This window comes from Pterocles gutturalis, unplaced genomic scaffold, assembly GCF_000699245.1.
Source record: "Pterocles gutturalis isolate BGI_N339 unplaced genomic scaffold, ASM69924v1 scaffold7452, whole genome shotgun sequence".
Taxonomy (NCBI): Eukaryota; Metazoa; Chordata; class Aves; order Pterocliformes; family Pteroclidae; genus Pterocles; species Pterocles gutturalis.
In genome coordinates, this window is record NW_010107921.1 from 56,888 (window position 1) to 71,601 (window position 14,714).

At 47.8% G+C, this 14,714-nt stretch overlaps 1 protein-coding gene across 1 annotated transcript in view; it reads left to right on the top strand.

The window, feature by feature from the left end:
• CACNA1G (calcium channel, voltage-dependent, T type, alpha 1G subunit) overlaps positions 1 to 14,714 on the top strand; it is a 99,211-nt gene that overhangs the window by 55,096 nt on the left and 29,401 nt on the right. Inside the window, 5 exon segments of the mRNA XM_010072428.1 lie at positions 6,690 to 6,816; positions 10,237 to 10,362; positions 10,964 to 11,053; positions 11,677 to 11,890; positions 14,332 to 14,382. Coding sequence (XP_010070730.1) covers positions 6,690 to 6,816; positions 10,237 to 10,362; positions 10,964 to 11,053; positions 11,677 to 11,890; positions 14,332 to 14,382 — 608 coding nt within the window.

Here is a 14,714-nt window from a genome sequence, read left to right on the forward strand (position 1 = left end):
AAGGGGAGCTGAGCCTCTCCTGCAAGCAGCAGCCTTCGTGCGAGGGAAGGGGCAGGCGAGCCAAGGGCACGGTGTCTGTCGCCAGCGTTGCGCCCAGCCTCCTGCTGCCCCGCAGACAATGAGCGTCCGCAGGTCCTGCCGAGCCGCGAGGAGCTCCGGGCGCTCGCTGTGTTTTGGGACCAGCCCCAAGAGCAGTAGTAAACTGATCAATGCCTCTTTTCCTCATTAAAACACACATCCCCTGCTATTTGTGTTCTCATTTGCTCTGTGTAAAGTGCAGCTTAACAGCTTCTTCTCCCCCTTTCCTTCAGGCAGTCAATGGCTTTCGTAACAAAGAAGGAAATTAGTAGCAGGTGGCAGATCATTTTTAAGGAAGCAGAGACTAAACTGTTGCTTAACCTAGAATGCAAAGAAGCCTTTTTTTCCCTCAATTCCTCATTAATTTTACAGAGACATTTATTTTGAAAATTGCCCAGACAAGATGAAAGCAATTGTCCTGCTAACTCGGTGCCCCATCTCTGACAGCAGGCAGTGTCCCATGCTCCGGGGGCAGGCCCCCCGCTGACAAGGACCTGCCCAAGGACCAGCCTCTTCCAAACAGCCATCTGTTTTGTCCTGTACCCCAAGGCATGGAGGTTTCTCTCCATGCTAAATGCAGTCTCTCTTTAATACCATTGTTGCTGCTTTTGTTATGCAGCAGCTAATAAACCTTCCTGCTCAAAGCATCTTTGTGTGCCTGTCATATCTCACTGCTGCTTCCTTCATAAAAGGTTTGCTTTGAGTCAGGATTTTCTCTTTCAGGACAGAAAAATAGGACCCTGCTTCTGACAGAAGATGTTGTTTTACTACTGCTGTGTGAATAATAAGTCTAAATAACAATGGCCATGCCTATACATATATCTTTCAAATATTCTCAACAGCTGTGAAAGATGTTCTGTTAAATTGGGCTCTGTGTATGTTGTGCCTGGTGCGTTTTAGGATGTGAGCTGCTTGTAATCATTTTTATCTGGACAGATAGTCCCATTGGTGTGGCTCTATGGCCATATGACTGGACTGTCTTCCTATGTGACTCTAATTCAGATTTTTTTCTCTTTGTGTGTCCCCCAGTGTCTCCATGTCAACTGTAGTTTCTGGGGGCAGTTTCTGCCAAATTGCTGGTTCGGTAGATCTGCTCTGCTCTTCTGTTTTGCCTGATTTTTGACCCATGTTAGGAAAACCTACAAAATAATCTGGATAGCTCTGGGCAGAAGGATTGATGTCCCATCTCCAAACTGTGCAATGCAAGTTTCTCTTTTGAGGCGGTGTGGTTAAACTGGATCTAGAGGAAGAGGCTCTGGCTGTGCTGAGCCCTGCTAGAGTCCCCTGCCTGACCCAGTGAAAGCTCTGTGTGCTGCTTTGTAGATCTATAGTTCTGCCTGGCCAGGACCTGGGTCTTCATTTACGAGAGCCTTTCTCTGCAGTCACCTATGCGCGTGAGTAGTCTGTGGTTGTGGGGAATAATCCACTGAGTAACTGCAGGCTGGAGGAAGACCTGCCATCTGGAGCATGTGCAGGATGAGGCTCTTCCCTTGCTATTCCATTCCTGTTGGCATTTGATATGTTTTCTTGAGAGAGCGTGTGAACGTTTTCAGCCAACACACTGCTCTCTACTACAAAGGAAATGTAAAAAGACAGCGACAAGCCCATTCCCTAAATATGTTCACAATCAGTTCTGTTCCCCTGTAATTAGATTTGTAGGAAATGAAAAAGCAGCCATCAAACCGGGGGCTTTTCACTAAGTCATAAATCTCCACATGTGGAAACCCATCTGCCTCCGCGACGCACATCTGGGCTGCCCCGCGCACGCCGCTGCCCTCAGCTGCCCGCTCTGCCTGCGCTGCGCCGCACGGCCAGGGTCACAGCGTCACTGCCTGGGGTGTGCAGCTGGATGGACGTGGGGTGACAGCTGGGACAGGCCACCTGAGGTCTTTGCACACCGTGGCTCCCATCCCCGTATCCGGTGACGTCCCCAGTGGAGACTGAGGCAATGTTTTTCCTTTCCAGGAAAGCACAGGGCAGAGACCATCCCCACCACCAAGGAGCTGACCCAGCTCCTCCTGTCCTCCCTTCCCGTGGGCACTTGGGGACAGGGCTGCAGGGAGGACACCCTCCATGAGAAGCCAGGCCATGGCTGTGTGTGTCACAGTCAACTCAAGAGCAGGGACAGCCCTCATCATCTCTGCATTGGCTTTCCTGCACTATGGTCTGAGGGGTCCTTCTGGCAAAAGATCTCCCTCCGTCTGTCTCGCATTTTCTCCTGTGAAAACAACCCCGTTGCTTTACGCAGCACACAAAACCACGCGTGCTTGTGCCTTTTGCACAGGCATTAAAAAAGAAAAAAAAAACTGGCCTGTGTGCCAGTCACGGGCTTTTGATTGCATGATTGATTATCAGCCTCCAAATTGAATCCATGAGGATTTGAGCCCAGCTTTATGACCAGAATTCCAAAAATATATTCACAAAGGAGTGACATTTAAAGATGTTTCCATGACCCTCTGATGTTTCAGCCAGTAGAGGGATTGCTTATACAATAACATTCCTTCCTAATGCGTTCAACCTGCTGTTGTTGGGATCAAGTGTTGTAGCTTAAGATACAAGAGAAATCAAAATTGCAAATGTATTCAGAATTAATGTGGATGGACTAAAGTGGCCTGGGCTTTGACTTCGAAAGCAGATGGATAAATTATTCACTTTTCATATCATTGCAGTATGAAATAGTCATTTCATAGACTCTCTTCTAGCTGTGATATTATCACCTTTGCTAATTTTTTTTTTAATCTTTGGAGGAAGGTCTTCATTAACATTGATCTGCTACTTCATCTGAGTGCTGCTGCTTCTTCTGAGAGCTCTGTTCAGACTGGCAGGCTTAACACTAATAAATGGGATCCAGCTGGGCTGAGGCTGGCAGTGGGGCTGGAGCATTGCACACCAGGGGTTTAACAGCATTGGAAACGCTGAGACCACCAGAACCAGGAGGAACTCGAGGGGTTCACTTTTTCTCACTCTGAAAAAAAAAAAAGTCTCATTTAAATTTCCCCATTTGTCATATGCCTGATGCAGACTGGAATTGTCCTGAGTGCAACCTCGGTGCCTCTACAGCTCCGGTATGCCCAGGGGGGCTCCAAATCAGCTGCATCCTTCAGCGATAAATTGTAGGAGGGGTGGGTCAGATAATGAGTTTACAAGCCTGGTATCAGCAGGACCTTGGGCAGTATTGATGAGGTGTGGGGATGCTGCATGTTGACATATTGGAGGTGACACTAATAATGTGGAAATGCTGAGGATTTCATTGGCACTTCGTAGAGAGTTATCAGACTCTCGGGAGAGCAGCAAGAGCCTTTGCACAGACTTGCCCCCACGTTGGATCAGGCCCTTAGTCTGAGGCAGCTCCGAGGTCTGAAGGGTTTCATTAGTAGGAACTATTATTTTTCAGAATCTTTTCAAAGTCTTCTCTCCCTGTAGGGTTGGAAACAGCATTGGCATGGAGCTAAGCGGGTGGCAGCTTTTACCCTCGTGCATCCTCATTTGAGGAATTCCCTGGTTGATCAAAACTCCGAAAGATGCCAAATGCTGCAGTCTCTCAGCCCTTTCTTTCTCAACAACATGACTTTGTGAAGTCAGACAAGTCACCTCCTATTTTCTCTCTCTGCTGGATACCAAGTAGTATCTCACAAGGGAAATAAGTTTATTATTTCTAGAATAGGCTTTCTTAATAAGCGTTGGAGAAAATTATCAATTTTAGACTCTGGAGACTAACTTTCTTCCTTGTTGCCCAAAATTTAAGGATGCTCCAGTAGTTAGACCAGTTTAGAAGACCTGACTTTGGTTCCTTCGTGTGTGACGGTGGGCAGAATACCTAAGTCAGGATCCGTAAAGGCACCAAAGTACCTAATTTCCATTGAAACCATTGGAAATGAGGTGCCTGGATAGTTCTGAGAACATGGCTTGTGGTTTCCCATGCCTCAGTTTCCCATCTGTGGTCTGGCAGTTGTAGTGTTTCACCCAGGGCTGTCTGAGGGTGACAAGTGAGGGATAGTGAGGTCTTTAGACCACCTGAGGATCCATAAGAGCAATTCAGCATCAGCCGGCCTGGCCCAATGCTTGCTTTGTGCACCCAGATGGTGTGGGAAGAGCCCTCACCCTGTGGGTGCTGCCCATCAGGCTGGATTAACCCGCTGGTTGAGCCAAGCACACTGACCTGTGTCCAGCTGCTCTGCTGGCTGGCCTCGGCTCCGCCTAGCTGCCCCAGCCGGGACCTCAGCCTGGGTGGATTCACCTGGGCAGTTCTGGCAGCCCCCACCGACCCGTCTCCACGGCTGCGTGGGGTCTGCACCATCCCCCTGGGCATCTCAGCCTTGAGCCACCTTCTGCTCCCTGACCCAGCTCAGTCTCTAAAATAACCCAGATCTGAGCATCGGGGAAGCCGAGGTGTCTGGAACCGGGAGCCACAGCAGCCACCTGGAAGACACCCGGTGCGCGGAACAGCAGCATCTGCCTTTTGTGTTTCACTGGTATGGGAGTGGATAAAAATACCACCATCTGTTTCCTTTTTTAAAATGATAATTGATGAGTTACCCTTGACATTTCGAGTAAATATTTAACCAGGAAAAAGGGAAATAATTTTTAGCTTTTTCAGGATACTGTTTAAAGCCAACAGCTTTTTTTAAAGACCCAGTGGTGCCCGCGCACTAGTGCTGCAGTTTGCTCAACCTGCGGCTCGGGGACAGGAGAGGGTCGGTGCAGGCACCGCTGGGGTCCCAGCCAAGGCCACGCATGTCGGGTGTGTGGATGTGTCCATGGGGAGCTCTGCTGGGAGCACCGCAGCCCGGGATGGGAGGAGAGAAGGAGGACTTGGATCCTCTCCAGGCAACAAAACCCCAGCTGTGCTTCAGGGGGTGCAGCCAGGCTCGGGGCGAAATGGCAGAAGCGGGGAGAGGACTCACAGAATCACAGAATCACAGCATGTTAGAGATTGGAAGGGACCTCGAAAGATCATCTAGTCCAATCCCCCTGCCGGAGCAGGACACCTAGATCAGATCACACAGGAACGCATCCAGGCGGGCTTTGAATGTCTCCATGTGGCAAATGTCTCCCGTGGCAAAAGAGAGAACCAGGCAGGAGGAAGAACGTGGGGGAATTTGTGACACTTCTGAGTGCCAAGTGTTCAAAGGAGTTACCAGCAGATACCCACGAGCACACAGGTGCTTCCCTCCTTCCAGCTGCTTCCAGCAGACAGCTCCTGCTGCCTTGGGAAAGCACAGTTTCTATGGCATCAGGACAAATTAATTTACAGCGCTGGTGAAATGCTTAATTCTAGTTGGCATCCCGAGGAGGGAGGCATGCCACCTCTTCAGATGCCTTTCTCTGTCCCCCAGCTCTCCACCGTCAGGTCTGTGAGCCTGAATACCTTGTTCATCTTGCCCAGCATGGTGAGATGGCTTCTCTTGCTCACACAAGCCTTGTTCTTTCATTGTAGTGTTGTCCTTGAGACTGCAGTGTGGTTTCTCCTTTTTGTTTTTTTCACCTGCTTCAGTTACGATGTCCACATTATTCTTCCCCAACCTTCCCATATGATCTAATCTTCTGTTATTAAATTCAGTGCGGTACTAGACAGAGAGGAGCTGCAGAAATAAGGTCAGATGCCTGTGGTCCTGCTGGTGGAGTGTCACCTGGAGAACACCGCTGGTTCAGTAGCTGAGGTTGCACAGGGGTATAAAGCAGAGACTGTGATGGTGCTGAGGGGTAGCTCAGGGCTCTGTACACAGCAGCACTATAAGGACATGTACAGATTTATTTTTCTTTTTTACGGTGAGGGTGGTGAGGCACTGGAACAGGTTGCTCAGAGAGCTGTGAGCTGCCCCATCCCTGGAAACATTAAAGGTCAGGTTGTATGAGGCTTTGAGCAGCCTGATCCAGTTGAAGATATCCCTGCTCATTGCAGGGGGTTGGACTAGATGACTTTTAAAGGTCCCTTCCAACCCAAAGCATTCTGTGATTCTATAATTGCTACAGATGTGCAGGCAGCTGTGTGAGAATGGCTGCTCCCTTTCACAGGCTGAGGGAAATCGAGGTCTTTGCCTGATCCTACACAGGAATTGGATGCTTGGGGGCCCTCTCTTTGCCGGCATAAAGGGGTGTGTTTGTGGATGGCCCGAACCAAGAGGCTGGATCTCAGGGAAGGTGTGATCAAGGCTGGAAACCTAGAGAGCTCTTTGGACCAAATGACAGGAAAAGGACAATGCCAAGACTTGCATATGTTATGGGGAATGGTAACTAGAAGATGCTGATGAGCAAACAGATCCAGAATAGTTAGTGGGTTAGGTTAAAACCATTGTTCCAAGTTTGAAGAATTTGGGGCTAGCCTGTATTTTCTTTCTTTCCTAGATACTTTTCCGGTGACTTTTCTGGCCTGGCTCCTGATATGTGGTCTCCTCCTCCTCTTCTTTTATGCAAAGCTGTATGTGTAGGCAGAGACCCTGTTAGCTCAGAGGGCAGTCTTCCAGAACTGCTTCTTCCATCATGATTTTTGAGTCATTTGCCATTCTAAAACATTCCTTAATGCTGTTTTGTTTCCACCTTCAATCTTAATAGGAAGCAGAACAGGGCAAGCACAGGACTAATAATGCTTTTGTGCTTACCTGCCCCCACAGGGTCATTAGTCGAGCCCAAGGACTGAAGCTGGTGGTGGAGACTCTCATGTCATCCCTGAAGCCCATTGGGAACATCGTGGTCATCTGCTGTGCCTTTTTCATAATCTTTGGGATCCTGGGAGTTCAGGTGAGTCCCCTGTTCAGCCCCTAACCCGACAGCATAATGAGCCCCAGCTGCCCCCACATCTGTGTGTCTGTACCGATGGGCACATACCAGCCTTTCTGAAACCGACAAGCCCCAGCTGCCCCCACATCTGGGTGTCTGTACCAATGGGCACATACCAGCCTTTCTGAAACCGAACAAAGGGGCTCTTTGGCCTTCCTGGGGAACACTTCTTGCTCCTAGTGAGGAGGAAGCAGATTCAAGGGACTCTTTGGCCTTCCTGGGGAACATTTCTTGCTCCTAGTGAGGAGGAAGCAGATTTCCCATTATTGGTGAGCCAGTAAAACCTCATTAACAATTACAACCTCACAGCAGTGGCCCAGCAACGCACATCACTAGCCACAGCTGAAGGAGCAGTCGTTAGAGCCAGTTTAGTGGGGCTGGTTTTGCCGCTCTCTGGTTCCATCGAGGTCTTCTGCCCAGCTCTAGAAACATGTGTTGGTTTTGAATCTGTAACTTTGCTGTAGTTGACAGCCTGGAATGACCCAGACCCAAGGGCTTATGTGTCTCTCAGTCCCACCCCAGGAGCACACGTGGCCTCTCTAGTGCTCTCAAGACACATTTAGTCCTGACCAAGTCTTGACTATGTGTCATTCAACGGTTGAGCTTTCCTGAAGCCCCCCTGTTGCATGCAGTGGTACAAAAGCCAACATGATGACCCCCCAAAGGCACAGAAAAGGCTTTCACCATCCTTTCCCCACCACAAGGACTTCTGCTCTGCCAGCAGCAGGATGGGTATCAAGATACTTCTCCACATTCTTCCCCACCACACCACAGCAGGGTCAGGCCTGAGGCATGACCAGCACCCCCAGAAAAACTGCCCAGGAAACGGTTAAATCCCATTTGTGTTCCGTCTGGGAGATAACCTGGGGACATCTCCCCTCCACCTTCCTTCTAGGTACAAACCAGTGGGGGAATAGAAACTCTCAGAGCTGAAATTGTTTGTCTGCAAACTCCAGAGAGACCTCGACCTGGAGGTTCATTCAGACTCTGACAGTTTCTGTAACTGAAAGCTTGCACAAATAGAGATTTCCGAGTCGCTTCCTGCCGGCTCTGCTGGCAATATCCTCAGTCCCAGGAGTGCAAGAACCTGGGGGAAAAGCAGCAGAGTTTCCAATGCAAGTGGTTTGTCGTTACCTGAGAAGAAGAGATTGTTTCATATAAATATTCTGACATAACACTTATTCCTTTCTGAAGTTTATCTGATCTGTCACAGGCAGCTTTGGAAAGCAGCTTTGTTTGGCTTTGTTTTGGAAAGGTGTCTTATGTAATATTTTATACTAATGTACAGTTTAAATAATAAATACAGCATTGAAAATAAACAGAGAAGAAAATCATGCCATCCATAACCACCTCAGCGTCTAGAATGGCTTGGCATTACAGTGCAACAACATCCATCCATTATACTAAACAGATTCATAAAACTAAGCGTATCCCGTAAAACAATATAAAACTCAGACACAGGAAAATTTATGCCAAACAACAAAACTTGTAGGATGCACTTTGAATTTCCTCCCTGCTAACTGTGATTGCTCTCCCTTGTGACTTGCAGTCTTATGTTAAATTGTTATGACTATTGATGTGCTTCAGTGGCAGATATAAGCAAGACTGATCCTGTATTCAGGATGCAAAGTTCTCAGTTAATATTTATGTCTAATTAGGTGTAAGATGAGGGCCATAGTTATTTTCTATAAAAAGATGATCTCTCAAAATTACAGTTGGTTTTGCCAGGTAAATATAAACTGAGAATCAAACTAGAGGGGTTTATGCTATTTTTATGCTATTAAAATCCAGACATCCAGGTTTCTAACAGTGTTTCCTCTTAGCCAGACTGTTTGTATTGTAGTGCTTGTCCACATGTGAATAAGACACAAGAAATAGATGGATAACACAAGAACAGTAGGAAACTCTGGGTCGTTCGCTTTCGGAAGCGCTAAAATCTGAAGCACTGTCAGGGATCAGCCCTTGGGGTTTGTATTTCCAGCCCCTGTTAGTAGCTGTGTTACTGCTCCCATCTGAGTGGTGTTACCATCCAGCTCCTGGAGAAGTTATATTTATAGACAATATATCAAAAACAGTTGTTTACCTTCCTGCTTAATTAAAACTTTTCTCTGCGAAGGCTATATCTCCCCAGTCTGCCTTACCCTCAGATAGCGTTTCTCCATGGAAAGATCAGGGAATACTTCCCTTCTTGCATCCAGAAGTTTTACGACTGCGTTGAGTGGTGATTAATTTTGCATGCCTAGAGAACATCCCTCTGCTGTTGGTTTCTGAAGGAAACCCATGGAGCCATGCGTGGGTTTATCATGCTCACTATTATTTCAACTGATATTTGTCTAGAACAACACATCAAAACCCGTCAGTGTCTTTTCTCTGCATACCCAGGTGCTGTTTTAAGGAGCCCAGAGAGCAGGCTGCCATTCCTCCCCCAAAAACAGTAACGTCAATAGCTTCTGTCAGCAAATAAAGCCAGATTTGCTGGATGTCTCCAAGGCTTTGATACCATCCATCATGCTAGCATCAATCACCCTGTCTGAAGCAGTAACCGTCCCCTGCCACTCTGTGTTCTGTGTGCGGGAAGCACCAGGTCTGGAATTAAACCCAGGGAGGCTCCTGGTCCTCGTGCAGGGGTCAGGGAGGAGCTGGCTCCCCAGGAGCTGCATCTCTCCTGGCTTACACCAAAGGAGATGAGCTCAGGATCAGGTTCCCAGCACTAGTTGGGCTTGACTCCTTACGCTCTGCACAAGGAATAATTTCAGAGACCGTGCATGGACTGCAGAGCCTAGTGACGGCTGGAGGGTGGGAGACGGGAGCGGGACTGACAGCAGTCTGGATCCAGCAAGAGCCCCACGTTGCTGGCGGCAGCTCGGCTCCTCTCCGACGTGTCCCCTTTTGACCCATAAGAGCAGAGCTCAGTCCATCGCTGTGCCTCGTCAGTGCCACCTTCTCGCTGCTGACAGAGGGCCCCCGTTACACTTAATTTGTCGGTGACTCTTGAAACTGGCGTCGTTAACGGGGCTGAGAGCCACCGGAGCCATCCCGCGGGTGGTGAGGAGCCATTAGCTGGGCTGGGCTATTAGCTGGGGCTACGCTTGAGCTGGCGACCCAGAAGCAAAGGCCTTTAGGCCAGTCTCAGATCACTGAACCAGACAACTTAATGCACGAGGTGGGTGTCCTAAATGATGGGAAATCGTGCATTTGCTCATCAGATGCATATTATCCAGGCTGCTCGCACTTAATAACCTGCACGAATGAGGCCGTTTCCGTTTCTGTCTCTGGTCGGCATGGGCTGTGCAGAATACCCCCGGAGAAATGCCCGTCAGCTGCAGAGAAATCCTGCAGAGCGAACTCTTACCTTTCCGCTCTTCTTTGTGTGTTTTGCAGCTTTTCAAAGGCAAGTTTTTTGTCTGCCAGGGGGAGGACACCAGAAACATCACAAATAAATCGGATTGTACGGAAGCAAGCTACAAATGGGTCCGGCACAAGTATAATTTTGATAATCTCGGCCAGGTATTAATAGAATGGTAATCTGCTTCTTTGCTCCTTTACCTCCTTGACTTAAAACCTGTGCATTATTATCCCCTGGGATTTTCTTACAGGGCACTACCAGTCGCAGTAAATATTCAGTTCACACGCACAGCATTCTGTCTCTGTAAATCCCAAAGGTAGTGTTTCCAAGCAGGCATACGCTTCTTTTTGGAGCAGAACAAGCACATGTGGCTTCGTGGAGTACTTAATTGCTTCACTGCTACACAACAAACCAAATAAATCTTGCAGAAGGGCTTGTCTGATAGAGCCGGACACTTTCAACCATCTCTGCAACACAGCCCAATTTTAGCAGCATGGCAAGAACTAATTAGTCGGGAGCAGGAGAGACCTGGAGGGTGGAAATGAAGCTGCTTTTGTCTTCGGCTTTGTGGTTTCCGAATTAGCGCTCATCGCTGAACCGGGTGCTGACATTGATAGGTTTTTGCTGCTAGGAGAAACCTTGGGCATCAAAGTGTCCCGTTATCAGACAGGTGATGATAATCAGGAAAGGGCAAAGAGAAGTGAAATGTTACAAGTCAAAGAGCTTTAGTGCAAGTCTAACTTTTTTTCTATGTATTTCTAGGCCCTGATGTCTCTCTTTGTCCTGGCCTCCAAGGACGGGTGGGTGGATATCATGTACGACGGCCTGGATGCTGTGGGAGTTGACCAGCAGGTACGTGCTCTGGCAGAGCTGTAAGAAATGAGTTGTCGAAGGTCACACGTTCTGGCTCTTGTTTTGCAAAACGCTGTTGGCCTCCGCAGTCAAATGGGGCTATGGGGTTGGGATCAAGAGGGTGGTTTAGCCCAAGTCCTGGGGTGTGACAAGGATCGGAGTGATAAGTCTGCACGTGGACCTGGCCTTTTCCCTGCAGATTTTGCGACACGGCTGATGTAACTAGCATTAGGAGAAGCGCACCTATTGAAGAATGAAGGTTTGACTTTTTAAGCAATTTGGGCATTTCAGGAGAAAAGAGCTGCTTTGTGCAGGGACAGGTTTGCAGTGAGGGACTTACCAGAGCTGCAGAGGATGCTCCTGTCCTGCTGTTGGCAGAACAGGGGTGGTTCTTCTGTCCTCAGCGTGCTTTGTGTTTTGGGAGCATTCAGTCAAAATGTCTCGCAGGGCTCTAATTTCCAGGAATAAATTCACACCGAGCTGTGTCAAAGGGGGGCACTCATGGGTTTGTGGCTGTGGCAGCTGCATCAATTTGCTTCCTTTTTTTTGCATAAATTTTGTTCCTTTTTTTTTTTTTTTTTTTTTTGAGGTTCAGTTGACATTTGCCTTCCTCCACTTTGCAGCCAGTCATGAACTACAACCCATGGATGCTCCTCTACTTCATCTCCTTCTTGCTGATCGTGGCCTTCTTCGTCCTCAACATGTTCGTAGGGGTGGTGGTGGAGAATTTCCACAAGTGTCGGCAGCACCAGGAGGAGGAAGAAGCCAAGAGGCGGGAGGAGAAGAGGCTTCGCCGGCTGGAGAAAAAGAGAAGGAGTAAGGAGAAACAGATGGCTGGTCGGTAGTCTTTCCACATCTTTCTGAGTCCTGCTTGACCTTCCACACGATCCCCTCCTCCCTCCCCTCCCTGCCTCGCGTCTGGTGATCATTCTTCTCCCAAAAGCATGTCCAGCTATAAAATTTGCATGAAGGAAATAGCATCGTTTTAGGCTGAGCAAGGAGCCATGGAAGCCTTTTTAATGGCTGCATGATTTGCGATGATCTTTCCATTGGAGGTTATTTAAATTAAAACATCACAATAATCAGACCTGGAGCTTCTTGGATAGCAGAGCTCAGTGTTACACAAATAGTGACAACTGCAAAGATCAGCAGCGCCGATGGCACCATAAATCTTCTGAGTCATGAGCACTGCTGCTGATAACTGGATTCACTATTTGGTTTATTACAGCCTTGTAATGCCACAGTGATGTTACCTGTCCCATTTATCAAGCAGGTTTATTTATCGGCACGGTAGCACCACTGCTATTCAAGAGTGTAATAAAATAATGGAGCCATCTCATTCTAGTAGTGCTTAAAAACTCCTTAGAGAAACATATCAATGCATTTGCTTGAGAAATACAGATTAGGAAAAAAAAAAAAGCAGTTGAGGAGAGTGACTACCTAGACAAAATAACACTGATGCAAATGGAACCAAGCTCCAAACTGGGTGTCCAAGCTTGCAGCCCTGCCTAGAGAAGGCTTTACAGGTGAAAGGGGGCTAGACCTCCACTCTGCCGAAAGTCTCCAACCTGAGATTTGTCTTTTAGTCCTTTTTTAATTTGGTTGAATTAGTAAGAAATAAGTCAGCCAGAGGCCACAGGTCAGAGGTACTCTTCTTCTCGCATGCTCTCTCTCCCGATTGAACTTTCTCTATTGCCCTTTGTGCCCATGGCCTCGCACTTCCCTCCCTGGCCAGTCCGCCTGCTGCTCTCTCCGTGTCCCCTTTCACATCTCTTCTCTATCTTTGACAGACTTCAGTACTGTTTACGAAGCTGTCTGATCAGGCACTTCTTCCAAAATCTGGTAATACTAAGTCTGGTTTATTTTTTTTAATAGTCTAAATGGTGTTTAATAGCTGTGACAGGCTTAATCGTGCAACCACCTACCACAGCGGTGTCTCAGCCTCTCTTAGTTCAGCACTGACCTAGCACTTCCCTTTGGTCACGTCTTTAAGTCCCATGAGCTCCACAGGTTTTGTAAGCAATAGGATGTGTCACACCAGCCTCTGGACATCAAACCTGGGTTTATGCTGAGAGCCTGGCTTCCTTGATGGTCAATGGAAAGATGTAGGCTTCCCTCAAGAGCGGTGGAGGACATGTTAGTCTCTTCTCAGTTAAGTAGGATACAGATGGAAATAATTTTTTTTGTTGTTTTTCACATCAAGTGAATGCCTAGAAAGCTCTTTTGGTCAGTCCAAGTTCCCAAACAGTTTCAGGGTGATGAGTTAGAAAATGTTTTTAAAGGCTGGATAGAAAGATCCCTATTTAAAGTTTCAGTTTTGGAAAGCAGACACTTCTGTAGAAGAAAAATAGATGTTTAGTTATTATTAATGATCTTATTTATAATGCTAGAGGAACTAGATGAAGAAAAGACGTAAGTCTGGGCAATTTCCCAGCGGGAAGGAATCACAAACCATCCTTGGAGATGTAGTTATTCATTCAGTCCTATGAAATGCCTAATTAAAGAGGCAATAAACAGCTATTTTACTGAGGATCAAATATTGCTGAGTATTCATTTGCCATAAAAACCTTTCAAGAGCAAAGTAGGAAGCCCTCCAAACCGCTTCAGAACAGTTTTCCCAATTCACGTTCACTGAAACGTTGGTTTTAATTGACTGTGTCCAGCTTTGCCCTTGGAGACGACAGACTGTATTGCTTAGCGTCATTCTGCGTGGTGGGAACTTGCAGATGATACCAAGACGAGGGCTTTGATTGCGCCAGCAGCTGCCTGGGGGCTCCTTTCAGCTGGGCTTCCTGAGTGTCCCCAGTTGCCCAAACCAGCCTGGGGATGTCAGACGTAGACATCTCCCTGGTTGCACAGTCGGTTTTGATCGTAGACTCTTCAAATGCAGTTACCCAATGGGACATCTGAAAACCAGTAAGGCACGTGGGATCCCAGCTGGTGAGATGTGGGCAGGTGCAGGAGCAGTCCCTGTAAGGTGTGCTGGCCCACAGGATACGTGCCCTACCTCCGTCCTACAGAGGTGTCTTCTCCTTCATCATCATCAAGCCAGGGGGTTCTCGGGGATCTCTTCCACTCATGGATGTAGGAGAAGCACAAGAGCCCATTTTTTTTTTTACAAAAGAGCCCACCCTCCATGAGGCACAACGAGAGGATCCCACAAGGAAACATTCCCGGTAGAGGCAACGGAGAGCCCGCGAGCCGTAGGGACCTCTCACGGGGAAGGGAAGGCTTGCCGTGTGTCCTGCCGGGTGATTAATGCCGTTTCGTTCTTTTAGATCTAATGCTGGATGATGTATTAATGGAGAGCTCAGCCAGTGCAGTGCAAGGTACTGGGAAGTCGGCACGTCTCGTCCCACGTGAATGGCAGTGCTGTGTCACTAACGGCTGGCCACCGCTGCTGTGAGGCATCCCACTAAACCCTGTGTGTGGTGCAAAGCTCGTTTGCTTCCTTCATGGCACACGCGTATCATTCCCAACCCCAGGTCTGCAGACCTGGCTCAGGACTGACACTTGCAAACCCTTAATTTACCTCTCGATCATGTTATGTTTTTCAGTATTTTTTTTTTCTGGTTTTCATTAAGACACTGTCAGATTTCTCATGGCTTTTTTTTTCTCCTTTTTTTTTTTTTTTTTTTTTTTTTTTAAAAAATTGATTGGA